Raw genomic sequence first — 21,495 nt, 5'->3', positions numbered from 1 at the left:
GATTGGGGAGCGCACATGGCAGGGATTGGGGAGTGCACATGGCAGGGGTGGGGGAGCGCACATGGCAGGGATGGGGGAGCGCACATGGCAGGGATGGGGGAGCGCACATGGCAGGGATGGGGGAGCGCACATGGCAGGGATTGGGGACCGCACATGGCAGGGGTGGGGGAGCGCACATGGCAGGGATGGGGGAGCGCACATGGCAGGGATGGGGGAGCGCACATGGCAGGGATGGGGGAGATTCACATGAGATTTCTTGTCAAGGCATTAGCATGAAGAAAAATATTATCTCAGGTCCGAGTGCAGAGTGAGTGTACCGCAAAGCGCAGTTTGTCTGACACTGTGTCCGCGCCGGTTTACTGATGGTATAATTAAGGGTTTTTAGTGAATCTTTCCCAAAGGTCATACAAACAATCCTCCTGGACAGAACGTGGCGAGTCTTTAACCGTTAAACTGGAAATTAACCAGAGATTTTCACATTTTAGACAAAATTGGTAACCACTATTTTCCAGTTTGCCTGATATTTGTAATTCCCTGGACTATTTCCAGTTAGTGGATAAGCCCCGAGTAGGACTTTTGATTGGGGTGTCAGCCGGTCCTACATTTTTTATTCTAACTTTTAAAACTTCCCATTTGTGTCAGCGTTCGGTCATGGATGGCTGATATCATGCCTATCTGATTGCACTGGGTGCCTCTTGGAGCCGCATCGTATCACCTCCTGGCTCAGGATTTATCATTATGAATTCACTCACTGAATACTGAGAAGGTGAAATAACAGCCGATATTCTACAATAGCTGGGAGTTTCAGATTCCAGTAACTGTTTAATGAATATACTCCATTTTTTTTACGTAGGGCAGTATTAACTGTAAATTTAAAGGCAGAGAGGATGTGAAATCCTACGTGTGGGATTTGAGTTATTTGTTGCTGATAGGCCTTGCCGTTTCCTGCTATTAACGCAAGCATGGTATATTTAATTAGATGCACTTTGCTGAGGCTGTTATAGTGCTCTCCCCAGTAAATCACAGGTAAATTAATCTTAATTACTGAAACCTGGGCACATGGAAGAGAGGGAGTCAGCCAGCATTAATCTACATTAACCAAGCGCAGAGCCCGCTCTATTCCTGCACAATAAACACACTGTCCTACATTCTATCTAGGCTCGCTGAGCAGCTAGTTACCGAGATAACCAAAGTCTGAGGGGAAATATCAGTAACACAGGGATGTGGCATAGCAAGGCCGTGAGAGACAGGAATATGTGGGTGCATTAAAAATAATCATATATAAATAGTGATCTAAAAACAGGGGGGCATTACAAGGAGCAGGAAAATATTGAGGAGAACTTAGAAGGAAGCAAGATAAACGAGGGGAGATAAGGGTGTATTTACTAAACTGGATAGAATCAAACAAAGAATTTCAATCTGAAACAATTCACCACCTTAGCTACATTCCAGATCAGAGAATCCTAGATTAAATTATCTTCAATACCCAGATAATTATTAACCTTGGAAACTATCGCAGCTTGAAAGTGTGAGTACAGTAGGTGTACAGGACGGGGTTAATAGAGAGAGGAAGGGTACAGGACGGGGTTAAAAGACAGAGAGAGGATGTGTACAGGACGAGGTTAAAAGACAGAGAGAGGATGTGTACAGGACGGGGTTAAAAGACAGAGAGAGGATGTGTACAGGACGGGGTTAAAATACAGAGAGAGGATGTGTACAGGACGGGGTTAAAATACAGAGAGAGGATGCGTACAGGACGGGGTTAAAAGACAGAGAGAGGATGTGTACAGGACGGGGTTAAAAGACAGAGAGAGGATGTGTACAGGACGGGGTTAAAATACAGAGAGAGGATGTGTACAGGACGGGGTTAAAATACAGAGAGGATGTGTACAGGACGGGGTTAAAATACAGAGAGGATGTGTACAGGACGAGGTTAAAAGACAGAGAGAGGATGTGTACAGGACGGGGTTAAAATACAGAGAGAGGATGTGTACAGGACAGAGTTAAAATACAGAGAGAGGATGTGTACAGGACGGGGTTAAAATACAGAGAGAGGATGTGTACAGGACGGGGTTAAAATACAGAGAGAGGATGTGTACAGGACGGGGTTAAAATACAGAGAGAGGATGCGTACAGGACGGGGTTAAAATACAGAGAGAGGATGCGTACAGGACGGGGTTAAAATACAGAGAGAGGATGTGTACAGAACGGGGTTAAAATACAGAGAGAGGATGTGTACAGGACGGGGTTAAAATACAGAGAGAGGATGCGTACAGGACGGGGTTAAAATACAGAGAGAGGATGCGTACAGGACGGGGTTAAAATACAGAGAGAGGATGCGTACAGGACGGGGTTAAAATACAGAGAGAGGATGTGTACAGAACGGGGTTAAAATACAGAGAGAGGATGTGTACAGGACGGGGTTAAAATACAGAGAGAGGATGCGTACAGGACGGGGTTAAAATACAGAGAGAGGATGTGTACAGGACGGGGTTAATATATGTACATTGGTAAAACCAGATCTTAGAGTAAATGGAAGCATCGGGGGTCAACAGGAACCCCAAACTGTGATGAAGCAAAATGTCGCCCAAAAGTAAAGCCAGCGGCCTTTAGACACACGTACAGGCTCAGAGCAGTCGAACTAGAAGCATAGCAGACTTAGAGAATGTTTCCCGTTCAGCTATTTCGGCCTTAAATTTTCACTTTGCATTCAAACATTGGATGAAAAACACAGTGAGAGCATTGTTTTCAACAGGAATTTCCATGCGCACCATCTCTACACATTTGCCGAGTGCCCTGCACGCCATCTCTACACCCGCCGCGCGCCATCTCTACGTCCGCCGCGCGTGGCGCGCCATCTCTACACCCGCCGCGCGCCATCTCTACACCCGCCGCGCGCCATCTCTACACCCGCCGCGCGCCATCTCTACACCCGCCGCGCGCCATCTCTACACCCGCCGCGTGCCATCTCTACACCCGCCGCGTGCCATCTCTACACCCGCCGCGTGCGGCGCGCCATCTCTACACCCGCCGCGTGCGGCGCACCATCTCTACACATTATCTCTATACCCGCCAAGTGCCCTGCGCCATCTCTACACCCGCCGAGAGCCCTGCACCACCTCTACACCTGCCGAGAGCCCTGCGCCATCTCTACACCCGCCGTGAGCCCTGCGCCTTCTCTACACCCTGCAAATGCCCTCCACGCCATCTCTACACCCGCCGCGCACCATCTCTACACCCGCCGCCTGCCGCGCACCATCTCTACACCCGCCGCGTGCCGCGCACCATCTCTACACCCGCTGAGAGCCCTGCGCCATCTCTACACCCGCTGAGAGCCCTGCGCCATCTCTACACCCGCTGAGAGCCCTGCGCCATCTCTACACTCTGCAAATGCCCTCCACGCCATCTCTACACCCGCCGCGTGCAGCGCACCATCTCTACACCCGCCGCTTGCCACGCGTCATCTTTATACCCGCCGAGTGCTCTGCGCCATCTCTACACCCGCTGAGAGCCCTGCGCCATCTCTACACCCGCTGAGAGCCCTGCGCCATCTCTACACCCTGCAAATGCCCTCCACGCCATCTCTACACCCGCCGCGCGCCATCTCTACACCCGCCGCGTGCCACGCATCATCTCTACACCCGCCGAGTGCCCTGCGCCATCTCTACACCCGCCGAGAGCCCTGCGCCATCTCTACACCCGCCGAGTACCCTGTGCTCCATCGCTACTGTCTTCATTTGAAGAAAATATCAGAATCTAGGTACATTCCGAATGCTCTGGTTTCCAAGTACGTCCTGGGGACATTACTTCTGCCCACCATACAAGGGATGTTACGATATATGTGGCAAAATGTTCAGTTAAGTTATATATTTAATCAGCATGTACCTACTGCAGAGGAATTTAGATAATTTTGGGTCTGGGCTGGGGTTCAGTGTAGATAAATGACCCATCACATAGATTCATGGACAAGAAGGTGATTCTTAAATATTTATTAAAACAATATCTTGCTCGTTTTCTTCATCATGACATGGGAGGAACAGAGGCCCCTCTTTCCGAACATTAAGGTCCTTCTACAATCCTCGATTCAGCCTCTCGTAACAGAATATGGTCCATCTGGGGGTAAATGTCTTCCCTGCCGAGGCCAGCTCTCTTGGCAGTCCACAAGACGAGAATTAAATGTGCTTCCATTGAGGAACTAGCACGATGCTTTGTGGAATAGACGTACAATCACAGATTGCAGGATCCGGCTTCCTCTTTAAGCCACGCTCGGATTTCATTCTTTCTTCTCCTCGGGGGTTTATTTCCTGGCACCATCAGTCCCGATGGGATTTCTCCCTCAAGGTTTTGCGTTCATACTAAAACAGAAAATATTTCAGCATTTATCGTAACTGCACCCACTGGGTGATGGTATTCCACAAACACAAATCATGGGAAACTGGATCCCCTGCCCCCCCCCCCCCCCCACATAAACAAATCATGGGAAACTGGATCCCCTGCCCCCCCCCCCCCCCCCCACATAAACAAATCATGGGAAACTGGGTCCCCTGCCCCCCCCCCCCACATAAACAAATCATGGGAAACTGGATCCCCTGCCCCCCCCCCCCCCCCACATAAACAAATCATGGGAAACTGGATCCCCTGCCCCCCCCCCCCACATAAACAAATCATGGGAAACTGAATCCCTTGCCCCCCCCCCCACATAAACAAATAATGGGAATCTGGATCCCTTGCCCCCCCCCCCCCCCACATAAACAAATCATGGGAAACTGGATCCCTTGCCCCCCCACATAAACAAATCATGGGAAACTGGATCCCTTGCCCCCCCCCCCACATAAACAAATCATGGGAAACTGGATCCCTTGCCCCCCCACATAAACAAATCATGGGAAACTGGATCCCTTGCCCCCCCACCCCCACATAAACAAATCATGGGAAACTGGATCCCTTGCCCCCCCCCCCACATAAACAAATCATGGGAAACTGGATCCCTTGCCCCCCCACATAAACAAATCATGGGAAACTGGATCCCTTGCACCCCCACATAAACAAATCATGGGAAACTGGATCCCTTGCCCCCCCACATAAACAAATCATGGGAAACTGGATCCCTTGCCCCCGCCCCCCCCCCACATAAACAAATCATGGGAAACTGGGTCCCTTGCACCCCCACATAAACAAATCATGGGAAACTGGATCCCTTGCCCCCCCACATAAACAAATCATGGGAAACTGGATCCCTTGCCCCCGCCCCCCCCCCCCCCACATAAACAAATCATGGGAAACTGGATCCCTTGCCCGCCCCCCCCCCCCCCTCACATAAACAAATCATGGGAAACTGGATCCCTTGCACCCCCACATAAACAAATCAAGGGAAACTGGGTCCCTTGCACCCCCACATAAACAAATCATGGGAAACTGGGTCCCTTGCACCCCCACATAAACAAATCATGGGAAACTGGATCCCTTGAACCATAAGCCGGCCTCCTTAGCCACACCCCAGCACTCCAGAAAAAAGACTTCCTTATCAATGTATGTACACAGCTCAGCCACTGACAGCACTGAATAACAGAAGGAGAGGACACCCAGTGAGGTATAGAGTAAGGATATCACTACCTGTTTGTGGTTTATCTGACTGTCTACACAGGCTGTGAATTAAAAGCAGCTCATTCAGAGCCATCAATGGCTGAGCTGTGTACGTACATTGATAAGGAAATGTTTATGGAGTGAGAGGTTGTGGCTTAGAATTCAGAAATCTGCAAAGCATTTATTGGCGCTCAGCGTGTCCCTTTAAGTAGCGCGAGAGTTATTTTGAGGGAATAAAATGTTTTCTCTGTTATTATGGTTTATATTTCTGTAATTTTTGTTATTTCACAATATTATATTGCCATCATTTCTGTTTACTAACACGTTTCTTTTAGTGAGCATTGGAAGAATTCTCCCAATTAGCCGTGCTTCCGGTTTAGGTACTTTGACCTTAATGTGAAATCCACTTTGATTTTCCAACAATTCTCTCTTTAGTAAATAGCCCTGTAAGACTATATAGTTCGCTGAGAGCCGATCGCAACTCTCTTCACTTGGTCTGCGTTACATTTCTTTTTGTGCAAGGCATTGAATGTGTCGTGCTTTATGTGACTTTATTAGGCTATGTATTAAATCTCCCTGACACTACATGGTGTCTACGTTAGATTTTATATAATAAAAGCACACCTAATACCAGGTTAAACGTCATCTAAGATAATAAAACATATAGAAATCATTATATAGAGAGGGTGCAGATTACAGCAGGGAGAGATTCAGGCAACTGCTTCTTCTGTCTGTCTGCAAACACAAACACAATGACCCAAATGGGATGCAGCCAGGAAGTTAGAAAATGTATAAATAATAAGAACCATGACTGCCAATTAACTGGACGTGTGCACTAGAAAAGGGGCAGAAATCTGCAAATTTGCAAAGACTAAACGAACTAGGAGGCCAATTATTCAGTTTGTAAATTGTGTGAAAGTCGTTTACAGAGCTCCATCGCAGTAAAGCTCACAGTAATGTGCAGTGTGTATGAGTCAATCAAGGAGCTCCACAGCAATAAATATCAATCATGTGCAGTTTGTAAGAGTTTATCACAGAGCTCCATAGCAATAAAACTCAGTAACGTGCTCAGTGTATGACTGTATCACAGAGCTTCAAAGCAATAAAAATCTGTAACGTGCTCTGTGTCTGAGTGTATCACAGAGCTCCACAGCAGTAAAACTCACAGTAATGTATGGTATGTAACATTGTATCACAGAGCTCTACAGCAGTTAAACTCACAGTAATGTATGGTATGTAACAGTGTATCACAGAGCTCCACAGCAGTAAAACTCACAGTAATGTATGGTATGTAACATTGTATCACAGAGCTCTACAGCAGTTAAACTCACAGTAATGTATGGTATGTAACAGTGTATCACAGAGCTCCACAGCAGTAAAACTCACAGTAATGTATGGTATGTAACAGTGTATCACAGAGCTCCACAGCAGTAAAACTCACAGTAATGTATGGTATGTAACAGTGTATCACAGAGCTCCACAGCAGTAAAACTCACAGTAATGTATGGTATGTAACAGTGTATCACAGAGCTCCACAGCAGTAAAACTCACAGTAATGTATGGTATGTAACAGTGTATCACAGAGCTCCACAGCAGTAAAACTCACAGTAATGTATGGTATGTAACAGTGTATCACAGAGCTCCACAGCAGTAAAACTCACAGTAATGTATGGTATGTAACAGTGTATCACAGAGCTCCACAGCAGTAAAACTCACAGTAATGTATGGTATGTAACAGTGTATCACAGAGCTCCACAGCAGTAAAACTCACAGTAATGTATGGTATGTAACAGTGTATCACAGAGCTCCACGTCACTTTACATGTCCCAGGCCATCATTTTCCAGCCCAGTGGATGCAGCCAATAATTCAGGTAACACTGTGCTATAACATTATTATTATTATTATTATTATTCAGATTGTCACGCACCATCTCCAGCTGACGGCCAATGTTTCCCATCGTAATTCCACCAGCAAAGAATATACACGGAAGCCACGATCGCACATACAGGAAATCAGGTGACGTATACCTAGAAACAAGAAAAGAGCAGCATGTGCCAGCACATAATTCAATAGAGATTGAAACCAAGTATACCAACACCCTCAAAATTGGGCAGAACCCCTAAACAGTGAACAAAAAAAGAACAATGAGGGGTGTGGATTATCCACCTGAGAAAGACTACTAGGACCTAAATATATTAGCTAAATAAAACGTCACTTTTAGTGGTATAGATAAAAACGAAATGTATATGTACATCCACCACCAATAACACAATGTAAAAATCTCCTCGAAGTTGCTGCAATGTGATTTACGCTGCCTGTATAATGGAATAATAAACAAAGTAACAGAGACAGAGCAGTCACTCCATTAATTAGCTAATATATACGGTACAGACTGGAGCAACCATCTCTAGGTACACTATACTAATTTGCTGCTATACCTATATGAGAGAAGGGGGAAACTATCTCTACTTCGAGGGCACCCCCAACCTACACACCTCCCCTCCTGATATAAAGTGGGCAGTAGTCTTAGAAGGTACCTAGCAGCTGTAGAGAGAAACTACCTGAATCAGATTAAAGAAACAGACTGGATAGCTGGTCTGATAACCATTAAAGCCACACAAGCTTTGGGAAGATAGTAAGAACCCCTGACGTTCGCCAGTCATGTTTTCATAGAAATTGCTAATTCTCTCCAAGAACTCACTGATAAACTCCATTATACACCAGAAGCTGGGACACAAGGGTGGCGAGTGCTGCGATTCCAATACCCAGACCTAAACCACTCCGCGATCGATCAAAGGTCCACCACAGTCCAATGGAAAGAGCAGCCAGCGTGAGGGATAACTGCATGTTATTCGCAAAGTCCACCTTCTTATCTTATTGTCAAGGAAAATAGAACGAGAAATTACCAGAATCACTCACCTTGCCCCGTATGGCGTCAACTAGGGGATTAAATACTGACCCACGTTACCTTCATAGAGCAATGACAATCCACAGAGGTAGAAAAGAATGGCATTAAGAACATTGGGACTGTGGGGGAAACGGTCTCACATAGAATACAAGGATACAGCACTAGCGTGATTTATACCAACAAACACAGCCACACAACGCATCACGCTTGACCACTCTCTCTTAAACCTGTGCGGCTCACCGAGGTGCTGATCAATACACGGGTACAAGAGCCCAATAGCAGCTGCAGAAAAAAAAAAACAATAGACAAACACGTTTATTGATCTCTGTGCATTGAGTGCTATATAGAGCTACACAACTTTATCTTGCTGAAACGCTTTATGTGTGAAAAGTGTTTTTTTTTTTTAACAAAATGGGTAGATTTCAATACAAATTGACACATTTATAAATTAACTTTGTTACATCCCGCTGGCAATCAATCAGATAACCGGTCCTGTTACTTCCTGGTTTGTTTAGCTCAGTGGAGATAAACTCAAGAGGCAGCAATTGCCCAGAGCACCTGCCTTGCAAAGACTTCTCATTGAGCAGCATTGGGGAGTCTGTGATTGGACAGCAACAGAAAGTCTGGGCGGGGTTAGAAGGGGAGGGTTTACAAAGGCTGCAGCTTTTAAAATATGTTTTAGATATAACCCCCAACGAAAACAAAATGTATAATTAAATGAATGCAATAGTGAAGTTTTTTTTAGTTTACATTTTCCTCTGACCAAATTAAATTCATTATCTTTAATCTTCAGAGATTATCAGAAAATCGGTGCAAACAACAATTCATGGGGAACGCACTGCATTGAAGCAATCAGCCAAAGCATTGAACTACGGCCATTGACACTGTGCCCCGGAAGCACATTCTGTGTGAGCTCCTTACCAGCTGCACTGCCGCAGCAGACGGGCACCCACCAGGCAGAAGAGAAGAGACTGGACAAGACATCTGGCGGAAACAGAGTGACGTGTCTCTGAACCTGCAAGAGATTTAAAACCAGAGCAAGGAAGACCCCAATGAGAAAGAGGAGGAGGCCCCGGATTACTAAATTCATCCTCAGGCAGCGGCCCTGGGTTATGCTGGTCTCTGTCATTATCCGTCTCCCATCACGTCCATGTCACCAGCAGGCTGCGCAGTAAGAGGTGCTTCCTCCGAAATGCTGAAAATCAAACCACATTCAACAAGTTTTACCATTTCTGGGCGGAAAATAAACATTAAACAGGCAGTTGTAGGAACTAACTATTCATGGGGCAGAGTTCTCCAAATCCCTGAGCTCACTGCAGCGGAAATTCACTAAACTGTGTAAAAGACACATGCAGAATCAGACAGATAGGGTAACCTCTCACACAGGAGAAACAGGAGAGAGGAAAAGGGTTAACGTATCAGAAGCTAGGGAAGGGGTTAACCTGTCAGGCAGCAGGCAAGAAAGGGTTAAGCTGTAAGGGAGCAGGCAAGATAGGGTTAAGCTGTCAGGCAGCAGGAAGTATGTGGGATTAACCTGTCAAAAAGCAGGCAGGAAGGGGTTAACCTGTCACACAGCGGGCAGGAAGGGGTTAACCTGTCACACAGCCGTCAGGAAGGGGTTAATCTGTCACACAGCGGGCAGGAAGGGGTTAATCTGTCACACAGCCAGGCAGGAAGGGGTTAATCTGTCACACAGCGGGCAGGAAGGGGTTAACCTGTCACACAGCCGGGCAGGAAGGGGTTAACCTGTCACACAGCCGGGCAGGAAGGGGTTAACCTGTCACACAGCCGGGCAGGAAGGGGTTAACCTGTCACACAGCCGGGCAGGAAGGGGTTAACCTGCCACACAGCCGGGCAGGAAGGGGTTAACCTGCCACACAGCGGGCAGGAAGGGGTTAACCTGTCACACAGCGGTCAGGAAGGGGTTAATCTGTCACACAGCGGGCAGGAAGGGGTTAACCTGTCACACAGCCGGGCAGGAAGGGGTTAACCTGTCACACAGCGGGCAGGAAGGGGTTAACCTGTCACACAGCCGGGCAGGAAGGGGTTAACCTGCCACACAGCCGGGCAGGAAGGGGTTAACCTGTCACACAGCGGGCAGGAAGGGGTTAACCTGTCACACAGCGGTCAGGAAGGGGTTAATCTGTCACACAGCGGGCAGGAAGGGGTTAACCTGTCACACAGCCGGGCAGGAAGGGGTTAACCTGTCACACAGCCGGGCAGGAAGGGGTTAACCTGTCACACAGCCGGGCAGGAAGGGGTTAACCTGCCACACAGCCGGGCAGGAAGGGGTTAACCTGCCACACAGCCGGGCAGGAAGGGGTTAACCTGTCACACAGCCGGGCAGGAAGGGGTTAACCTGGCACACAGAGGGCAGGAAGGGGTTAATCTGGCACACAGCCGGGCAGGAAGGGGTTAACCTGTCACACAGCCGGGCAGGAAGGGGTTAACCTGTCACACAGCCGGGCAGGAAGGGGTTAACCTGTCACACAGCCGGGCAGGAAGGGGTTAATCTGACACACAGAGGGCAGAAAGGGGTTAATCTGGCACACAGAGGGCAGAAAGGGGTTAATCTGACACAGCCAACAGGAAGGGGTTAATCTGACACAGCCGGCTGGAAGGGGTTAACCTGACACACAGCCGGGCAGGAAGGGGTTAATCTGACACACAGCCGGGCAGGAAGGGGTTAATCTGACACACAGCCGGGCAGGAAGGGGTTAATCTGGCACACAGAGGGCAGGAAGGGGTTAATCTGGCACACAGAGGGCAGGAAGGGGTTAATCTGACACACAGAGGGCAGGAAGGGGTTAATCTGACACACAGCCGGCAGGAAGGGGTTAATCTGACACACAGCCGGCAGGAAGGGGTTAATCTGTCACACAGCCGGCAGGAAGGGGTTAATCTGACACACAGCCGGCAGGAAGGGGTTAATCCGTCTTACAGAGGGCAGGAAGGGGTTAATCTGACACACAGAGGGCAGGAAGGGGTTAATCTGAGACACAGAGGGCAGGAAGGGGTTAATCTGTCACACAGAGGGCAGGAAGGGGTTAATCTGACACACAGAGGGCAGGACGGGGTTAATCTGACACACAGCCGGCAGGAAGGGGTTAATCTGAGACACAGCCGGCAGGAAGGGGTTAATCTGTCACACAGCTGGCAGGAAGGGGTTAATCTGTCACACAGAGGGCAGGAAGGGGTTAATCTGTCACACAGCGGGCAGGAAGGGGTTAATCTGTCACACAGAGGGCAGGAAGGGGTTAATCTGTCACACAGAGGGCAGGAAGGGGTTAATCTGTCACACAGAGGGCAGGAAGGGGTTAATCTGTCACACAGAGGGCAGGAAGGGGTTAATCTGACACACAGAGGGCAGGAAGGGGTTAATCTGTCACACAGAGGGCAGGAAGGGGTTAATCTGTCACACAGAGGGCAGGAAGGGGTTAATCTGTCACACAGAGGGCAGGAAGGGGTTAATCTGACACACAGAGGGCAGGAAGGGGTTAATCTGACACACAGAGGGCAGGAAGGGGTTAATCTGTCACACAGAGGGCAGGAAGGGGTTAATCTGGCACACAGCCGGGCAGGAAGGGGTTAACCTGTCACACAGCCGGGCAGGAAGGGGTTAACCTGTCACACAGCCGGGCAGGAAGGGGTTAACCTGTCACACAGCCGGGCAGGAAGGGGTTAATCTGACACACAGAGGGCAGAAAGGGGTTAATCTGGCACACAGAGGGCAGGAAGGGGTTAATCTGGCACACAGAGGGCAGGAAGGGGTTAATCTGGCACACAGAGGGCAGGAAGGGGTTAATCTGACACAGCCAACAGGAAGGGGTTAATCTGACACAGCCGGCTGGAAGGGGTTAACCTGACACACAGCCGGCAGGAAGGGGTTAACCTGTCACACAGCCGGGCAGGAAGGGGTTAACCTGTCACACAGCCGGGCAGGAAGGGGTTAATCTGACACACAGCCGGGCAGGAAGGGGTTAATCTGGCACACAGAGGGCAGGAAGGGGTTAATCTGGCACACAGAGGGCAGGAAGGGGTTAATCTGGCACACAGAGGGCAGGAAGGGGTTACTCTGACACACAGAGGGCAGGAAGGGGTTAATCTGACACACAGCCGGCAGGAAGGGGTTAATCTGACACACAGCCGGCAGGAAGGGGTTAATCTGACACACAGCCGGCAGGAAGGGGTTAATCTGACACACAGCCGGCAGGAAGGGGTTAATCTGACACACAGCCGGCAGGAAGGGGTTAATCTGTCACACAGCCGGCAGGAAGGGGTTAATCTGACACACAGCCGGCAGGAAGGGGTTAATCTGACACACAGCCGGCAGGAAGGGGTTAACCTGACACACAGCCGGGCAGGAAGGGGTTAATCTGACACACAGCCGGGCAGGAAGGGGTTAATCTGGCAAACAGAGGGCAGGAAGGGGTTAATCTGGCACACAGAGGGCAGGAAGGGGTTAATCTGACACACAGAGGGCAGGAAGGGGTTAATCTGACACACAGAGGGCAGGAAGGGGTTAATCTGACACACAGCCGGCAGGAAGGGGTTAATCTGTCACACAGCCGGCAGGAAGGGGTTAATCTGACACACAGCCGGCAGGAAGGGGTTAATCTGAGACACAGAGGGCAGGACGGGGTTAATCTGACACACAGAGGGCAGGAAGGGGTTAATCTGTCACACAGAGGGCAGGAAGGGGTTAATCTGTCACACAGAGGGCAGGAAGGGGTTAATCTGACACACAGAGGGCAGGAAGGGGTTAATCTGACACACAGCGGGCAGGAAGGGGTTAATCTGGCACACAGCCGGGCAGGAAGGGGTTAACCTGTCACACAGCCGGGCAGGAAGGGGTTAACCTGTCACACAGCCGGGCAGGAAGGGGTTAATCTGACACACAGAGGGCAGAAAGGGGTTAATCTGGCACACAGAGGGCAGGAAGGGGTTAATCTGGCACACAGAGGGCAGGAAGGGGTTAATCTGACACAGCCAACAGGAAGGGGTTAATCTGACACAGCCGGCTGGAAGGGGTTAACCTGACACACAGCCGGCAGGAAGGGGTTAACCTGTCACACAGCCGGGCAGGAAGGGGTTAATCTGACACACAGCCGGGCAGGAAGGGGTTAATCTGGCACACAGAGGGCAGGAAGGGGTTAATCTGGCACACAGAGGGCAGGAAGGGGTTAATCTGGCACACAGAGGGCAGGAAGGGGTTAATCTGACACACAGAGGGCAGGAAGGGGTTAATCTGACACACAGCCGGCAGGAAGGGGTTAATCTGACACACAGCCGGCAGGAAGGGGTTAATCTGACACACAGCCGGCAGGAAGGGGTTAATCTGTCACACAGCCGGCAGGAAGGGGTTAATCTGACACACAGCCGGCAGGAAGGGGTTAATCTGACACACAGCCGGCAGGAAGGGGTTAATCTGACACACAGCCGGCAGGAAGGGGTTAATCTGACACACAGCCGGCAGGAAGGGGTTAATCTGACACACAGACGGCAGGAAGGGGTTAATCTGAGACACAGAGGGCAGGAAGGGGTTAATCTGACACACAGAGGGCAGGAAGGGGTTAATCCGTCGCACAGAGGGCAGGAAGGGGTTAATCTGACACACAGAGGGCAGGAAGGGGTTAATCTGAGACACAGAGGGCAGGAAGGGGTTAATCTGAGACACAGAGGGCAGGAAGGGGTTAATCTGTCACACAGCGGGCAGGAAGGGGTTAATCTGTCACACAGAGGGCAGGAAGGGGTTAATCTGTCACACAGAGGGCAGGAAGGGGTTAATCTGTCACACAGAGGGCAGGAAGGGGTTAATCTGTCACACAGAGGGCAGGAAGGGGTTAATCTGACACACAGAGGGCAGGAAGGGGTTAATCTGTCACACAGAGGGCAGGAAGGGGTTAATCTGTCACACAGAGGGCAGGAAGGGGTTAATCTGACACACAGAGGGCAGGAAGGGGTTAATCTGACACACAGCGGGAAGGAAGGGGTTAATCTGTCACACAGAGGGCAGGAAGGGGTTAATCTGTCACACAGAGGGCAGGAAGGGGTTAATCTGTCACACAGAGGGCAGGAAGGGGTTAATCTGTCACACAGAGGGCAGGAAGGGGTTAATCTGACACACAGCGGGCAGGAAGGGGTTAATCTGTAACACAGAGGGCAGGAAGGGGTTAATCTGTCACACAGAGGGCAGGAAGGGGTTAATCTGTCACACAGAGGGCAGGAAGGGGTTAATCTGTCACACAGAGGGCAGGAAGGGGTTAATCTGACACACAGAGGGCAGGAAGGGGTTAATCTGACACACAGAGGGCAGGAAGGGGTTAATCTGACACACAGAGGGCAGGAAGGGGTTAATCTGTCACACAGAGGGCAGGAAGGGGTTAATCTGTCACACAGCGGGCAGGAAGGGGTTAATCTGTCACACAGCGGGCAGGAAGGGGTTAATCTGTCACACAGCGGGCAGGAAGGGGTTAATCTGTCACACAGAGGGCAGGAAGGGGTTAATCTGTCACACAGAGGGCAGGAAGGGGTTAATCTGTCACACAGAGGGCAGGAAGGGGTTAATCTGCCACACAGCGGGCAGGAAGGGGTTAATCTGACACACAGCGGGCAGGAAGGGGTTAATCTGACACACAGCGGGCAGGAAGGGGTTAATCTGTCACACAGAGGGCAGGAAGGGGTTAATCTGTCACACAGAGGGCAGGAAGGGGTTAATCTGACACACAGAGGGCAGGAAGGGGTTAATCTGACACACAGAGGGCAGGAAGGGGTTAATCTGTCACACAGAGGGCAGGAAGGGGTTAATCTGTCACACAGAGGGCAGGAAGGGGTTAATCTGTCACACAGAGGGCAGGAAGGGGTTAATCTGTCACACAGAGGGCAGGAAGGGGTTAATCTGTCACACAGAGGGCAGGAAGGGGTTAATCTGTCACACAGAGGGCAGGAAGGGGTTAATCTGTCACACAGAGGGCAGGAAGGGGTTAATCTGTCACACAGAGGGCAGGAAGGGGTTAATCTGTCACACAGCGGGCAGGAAGGGGTTAATCTGTCACACAGCGGGCAGGAAGGGGTTAATCTGTCACACAGAGGGCAGGAAGGGGTTAATCTGTCACACAGAGGGCAGGAAGGGGTTAATCTGTCACACAGAGGGCAGGAAGGGGTTAATCTGACACACAGCGGGCAGGAAGGGGTTAATCTGACACACCGCGCGCAGGAAGGGGTTAATCTGACACACCGCGCGCAGGAAGGGGTTAATCTGTCACACAGAGGGCAGGAAGGGGTTAATCTGTCACACAGAGGGCAGGAAGGGGTTAATCTGACACACAGCGGGCAGGAAGGGGTTAATCTGTCACACAGAGGGCAGGAAGGGGTTAATCTGTCACACAGAGGGCAGGAAGGGGTTAATCTGTCACACAGAGGGCAGGAAGGGGTTAATCTGACACACAGAGGGCAGGAAGGGGTTAATCTGTCACACAGAGGGCAGGAAGGGGTTAATCTGTCACACAGAGGGCAGGAAGGGGTTAATCTGACACACAGAGGGCAGGAAGGGGTTAATCTGTCACACAGCGGGCAGGAAGGGGTTAATCTGTCACACAGCGGGCAGGAAGGGGTTAATCTGTCACACAGCGGGCAGGAAGGGGTTAATCTGTCACACAGAGGGCAGGAAGGGGTTAATCTGTCACACAGAGGGCAGGAAGGGGTTAATCTGTCACACAGCGGGCAGGAAGGGGTTAATCTGTCACACAGAGGGCAGGAAGGGGTTAATCTGTCACACAGCGGGCAGGAAGGGGTTAATCTGTCACACAGAGGGCAGGAAGGGGTTAATCTGTCACACAGAGGGCAGGAAGGGGTTAATCTGTCACACAGCGGGCAGGAAGGGGTTAATCTGACACACAGCGGGCAGGAAGGGGTTAATCTGTCACACAGAGGGCAGGAAGGGGTTAATCTGACACACAGCGGGCAGGAAGGGGTTAATCTGACACACAGAGGGCAGGAAGGGGTTAATCTGTCACACAGAGGGCAGGAAGGAGTTAATCTGTCACACAGAGGGCAGGAAGGGGTTAATCTGACACACAGAGGGCAGGAAGGGGTTAATCTGTCACACAGAGGGCAGGAAGGGGTTAATCTGTCACACAGCGGGCAGGAAGGGGTTAATCTGTCACACAGAGGGCAGGAAGGGGTTAATCTGTCACACAGAGGGCAGGAAGGGGTTAATCTGACACACAGAGGGCAGGAAGGGGTTAATCTGTCACACAGAGGGCAGGAAGGGGTTAATCTGACACACAGAGGGCAGGAAGGGGTTAATCTGTCACACAGAGGGCAGGAAGGGGTTAATCTGTCACACAGCGGGCAGGAAGGGGTTAATCTGTCACACAGCGGGCAGGAAGGGGTTAATCTGACACACAGAGGGCAGGAAGGGGTTAATCTGGGGGTTCCTTAATGTGGGGTTCAGTCTCTGTTGCCGAACCCCGATATTGCTGGCCGGACTCCCACTCCCAGCTCTCACCGCTCGGCCAGAACCAGCTCGGTGTCTGCTCTCTGCTTCCTGCGTTCCAAACCTCGCTCTCAGGTCCCGACTCCTCCCTTTCCGGTGACTGACAGGAGACCCTCGCGGTGATTGGTGGAGGCTCAGAACAGGCGCGTGGCAGGACGCTGCCTCCATCTTGGTTGGGGAAATCAAATGTGAAAAATTATTATTATTATTATTATTGTTATTATATAGTTGGATTACTCCCCTACCCCACATACCTGGACACCTATTACAGGGGAATTACCCCCAAACCTGAGCTGTAATACTACAATGAGCTGTAATGATACAATAAGCTGTGATAATACAATGAGCTGTAATTATACAATAAGCTGTAATAATACAATAGGCTGTATCAATACAATGAGCTGTAATGATACAATGAGCTGTAATTATACACTAAGCTGTGATAATAAAATTAGCTGTAATTATACAATAAGCTGTACCAATACAATAAGCTGTGATAATACAATGAGCTGTAATTATACAATAAGCTGTAATAATACAATAAGCTGTAACTCCTTAGAGTCTCCTATAATGTGAGTTTCTCAGGTATATGTCTTTGTGAAAGTCTCAGCAATATGTTATTACGTTAACCCTGGGTTTTTCGTTGCAGCAGGCCGTGTCGGTGAGCCAGCCCTTGGTGCAATGCTGAGAGATGGTGATTTAAGGCGTCCTGGTGAGGGCACCATGCCAAGAACCGTGTAAGAGTGGTGCTGAGTTAGAGCCCGTGTCTGGAAAGATGTTAAGGTGACAGCTCTTTGCAGCTTCACTCTCTGTAGTAAATGAAATCATTAGCAAGAATGAAGATTGACCCTCAATAGCCGCTACCCATCCATTTTCCTTCAAGCACTCTTCTAAGAGGAGAGAAATGAGCTCTCCCAGAGAGGGTTAAATAAATATAAAGCAGAGGTTAGGAGGCAAGGAATGCATGGAATTCTTCAAATAAGTTTTTTTTAAATAGATATTTTACAGCAGAAATACTGAACATTTAGTACTTTGATTTATAACAACTATTTGCGCTATTTAACAATGTGCATTAAAGTCCTCTCGGGATCTTTCTCAAGACTCCCCTGACTAGAATGTCTGCAGTCTGTGTCGGGATATTGTGAGCAGTGTCTGCAGTCTGTGTTGGGATATTGTGAGCAGTGTTTGCTGTCTGTGTAAGGATATTGTGAGCAGTGCCTGCAGTCTGTGTCGGGATATTGTGAGCAGTGTTTGCTGTCTGTGTCGGGATATTGTGAGCAGTGTTTGCTGTCTGTGTCGGGATATTGTGAGCAGTGTTTGCTGTCTGTGTCGGGATATTGTGAGCAACGTCTGCTGTCTGTGTCGGGATATTGTAAGCAGTGTTTGCTGTCTGTGTCGGGATATTGTGAGCAGTGTTTGCTGTTTAGGGATATTGTGAGCAGTGTCTGCAGTCTGTGTCGGGATGTTGTGAGCAGTGTTTGCTGTCTGTGTCGGGATTTTGTGAGCAGTGTTTGCTGTCTGTGTCGGGATATTGTGAGCAGAGTCTGCAGTCTCTGTCAACATATTGTGAGCAGTGTTTGCTGTCTGTGTCGGCATATCGTGATCAGACTCTGCAGTCTGTGTCAGGATATTGTGAGCAGTCTTTGCTGTCTGTGTCGGGATATTGTGAGCAACGTCTGCTGTCTGTGTCGGGATATTGTGAGCAGTGTTTGCTGTCTGTGTCGGGATATTGTGAGCAGTGTCTGCAGTCTGTTTCAGGATATTGTGAGCAGTGTCTGCTGTCTGTGTCGGGATATTGTGAGCAGTGTTTGCTGTCTGTGTCGGGATATTGTGAGCAGTGTTTGCTGTTTCGGGATATTGTGAGCAGTGTCTGCAGTCTGTGTCGGGATATTGTGAGCAGTGTCTGCAGTCTGTGTCGGGATGTTGTGAGCAGTGTTTGCTGTCTGTGTCGGGATTTTGTGAGCAGTGTTTGCTGTCTGTGTCGGGATATCGTGATCAGAGTCTGCAGTCTGTGTCGGGATTTTGTGAGCAGTGTTTGCTGTCTGTGTCGGGATATTGTGAGCAGCGTCTGCTGTCTGTGTTGGGATATTGTGAGCAGTGTTTGCTGTCTGTGTCAGGATATTGTGAGCAGAGTCTGCAGTCTGTGTCAAGATATTGTGAGCAGTGTTTGCTGTCTGTGTCGGGATATCTTGATCAGAGTCTGCAGTCTGTGTCAGGATATTGTGAGCAGTGTTTGCTGTCTGTTTAGGGATATTGTGAGCAGTGTTTGCTGTCTGTTTAGGGATATTGTGAGCAGTGTCTGCAGTCTGTGTTGGGATATTGTGAGCAGTGTTTGCGGTCTGTTTAGGGATATTGTGAGCAGTGTTTGCTGTCTGTTTAGGGATATTGTGAGCAGTGTTTGCTGTCTGTGTTGGGATATTGTGAGCAGCGTCTGCAGTCTGTGGTGGGATATTGTGAGCAGTGTCTGCAGTCTGTGTTGGGATATTGTGAGCAGTGTTTGCGGTCTGTTTAGGGATATTGTGAGCAGTGTTTGCTGTCTGTGTCGGGATATTGTGAGCAGTGTCTGCAGTCTGTGTCGGGATGTTGTGAGCAGTGTTTGCTGTCTGTGTCGGGATTTTGTGAGCAGTGTTTGCTGTCTGTGTCGGGATATTGTGAGCAGAGTCTGCAGTCTGTGTCAACATATTGTGAGCAGTGTTTGCTGTCTGTGTCGGGATATTGTGATCAGAGTCTGCAGTCTGTGTCAGGATATTGTGAGCAGTGTTTGCTGTCTGTGTCGGGATATTGTGAGCAACGTCTGCTGTCTGTGTCGGGATATTGTGAGCAGTGTTTGCTGTCTGTGTCGGGATATTGTGAGCAGTGTCTGCAGTCTGTTTCAGGATATTGTGAGCAGTGTCTGCTGTCTGTGTCGGGATATTGTGAGCAGTGTTTGCTGTCTGTGTCGGGATATTGTGAGCAGTGTTTGCTGTTTCGGGATATTGTGAGCAGTGTCTGCAGTCTGTGTCGGGATATTGTGAGCAGTGTCTGCAGTCTGTGTCGGGATGTTGTGAGCAGTGTTTGCTGTCTGTGTCGGGATTTTGTGAGCAGTGTTTGCTGTCTGTGTCGGGATATCGTGATCAGAGTCTGCAGTCTGTGTCAGGATATTGTGAGCAGTGTTTGCTGTCTGTGTCGGGATATTGTGAGCAGCGTCTGCTGTCTGTGTTGGGATATTGTGAGCAGTGTTTGCTGTCTGTGTCAGGATATTGTGAGCAGAGTCTGCAGTCTGTGTCAAGATATTGTGAGCAGTGTTTGCTGTCTGTCGGGATATCGTGATCAGAGTCTGCAGTCTGTGTCAGGATATTGTGAGCAGTGTTTGCAGTCTGTGTTGGGATATTGTGAGCAGTGTTTGCTGTCTGTTTAGGGATATTGTGAGCAGTGTTTGCTGTCTGTGTCGGGATATTGTGAGCAGTGTCTGCAGTCTGTGGTGGGATATTGTGAGCAGTGTCTGCAGTCTGTGTCGGGATATTGTGAGCAGTGTCTGCAGTCTGTGTTGGGATATTGTGAGCAGTGTTTGCTGTCTGTTTAGGGATATTGTGAGCAGTGTCTGCAGTCTGTGTTGGGATATTGTGAGCAGTGTTTGCGGTCTGTTTAGGGATATTGTGAGCAGTGTTTGCTGTGTTGGGATATTGTGAGCAGCGTCTGCAGTCTGTGGTGGGATATTGTGAGCAGTGTCTGCAGTCTGTGTTGGGATATTGTGAGCAGTGTTTGCTGTCTGTTTAGGGATATTGTGAGCAGTGTCTGCAGTCTGTGGTGGGATATTGTGAGCATTGTTTGCTGTCTGTGCCGGGATATTGTGAGCAGTGTCTGCAGTCTGTAGTGGGATATTGTGAGCAGTGTTTGCTGTCTGTTTAGGGATATTGTGAGCAGTGTTTGCTGTCTGTGTCGGGATATTGTGAGCAGTGTTTGCTGTCTGTTTAGGGATATTGTGAGCAGTGTTTGCAGTCTGTGGTGGGATATTGTGAGCAGTGTCTGCAGTCTGTGTCTGGATATTGTGAGCAGTGTTTGCTGTCTGTGCCGGGATATTGTCAGAAGTATCTGGAGTCTTCTAGATTCTTTACTCAGTCTGCATACAATGATGCCAAGTGTTATTAGGTTTAGTGAGCCTGCAATGGTTTGTGAGCTGTTAAAACCAGGTACATTATTATTATTATTTATATAGCGCCAGCAAATTCCGTAGCGATGTACAAGGCACATCACTTAGCATGATAATGCTCTGAGCACCTTCAGTTGAGTCAGCTCAAAGACATTAATCCCAGTCTTTCTGTGAATTGATTCTCCATTCACTGGTTTCTGAAATGCAGGCAGATCACACAACACAAGGTGCTCGATTCCTAACAAATCATTTCTGAATTTCACGCTCCGAGATGTGGTTTACACAAGCACAGGGGAGACGTACTCAGAGTAAATCCTCCAGTGGTTTGATAAATATATCACAGATTGAAGGAGATTTGGGGATTTGTCTCCCACGTT

The 21,495-nt window shown here is 49.3% G+C and overlaps 1 protein-coding gene across 1 annotated transcript; it reads right to left on the bottom strand.

Annotated features, from left to right (window-relative positions):
* Positions 1–3,974: 3,974 nt before the first annotated feature.
* On the bottom strand, positions 3,975–17,089 carry INSIG2 (insulin induced gene 2). Its single transcript, XM_063428514.1, has 6 exons — positions 17,002–17,089; positions 9,414–9,687; positions 8,650–8,774; positions 8,286–8,452; positions 7,512–7,611; positions 3,975–4,355 (listed from the first exon to the last, which is right to left on the bottom strand). The coding sequence occupies exons 2-6, from the start codon at positions 9,619–9,621 to the stop codon at positions 4,314–4,316; spliced, it is 642 nt and encodes a 213-aa protein (XP_063284584.1). The 5' UTR covers positions 9,622–9,687; positions 17,002–17,089; the 3' UTR covers positions 3,975–4,313.
* Positions 17,090–21,495: the final 4,406 nt, after the last annotated feature.

Source organism: Pelobates fuscus, chromosome 8, assembly GCF_036172605.1.
Source record: "Pelobates fuscus isolate aPelFus1 chromosome 8, aPelFus1.pri, whole genome shotgun sequence".
Classification (NCBI taxonomy): Eukaryota; Metazoa; Chordata; class Amphibia; order Anura; family Pelobatidae; genus Pelobates; species Pelobates fuscus.
Note: the sequence above shows the minus strand (reverse complement) of the source record. Positions and strands in the feature narration are given on the sequence as shown.

Bases quoted from the DNA above. Each gene is read 5' to 3' on its own strand.
- INSIG2 (XM_063428514.1), bottom strand. From the start codon at position 9,621: ATGACAGAGACCAGCATAACCCAGGGCCGCTGCCTGAGGATGAATTTA. The intron at 7,612-8,285 runs GTGAGTTCTTGG...TCTTGTTTCTAG, and splicing joins GTGTATAATGGAGTTTATCA to GTATACGTCACCTGATTTCC. The intron at 4,356-7,511 runs GTGCGTGACAAT...TTTCTGTTTTAG, and splicing joins TTGGCCGTCAGCTGGAGATG to TATGAACGCAAAACCTTGAG.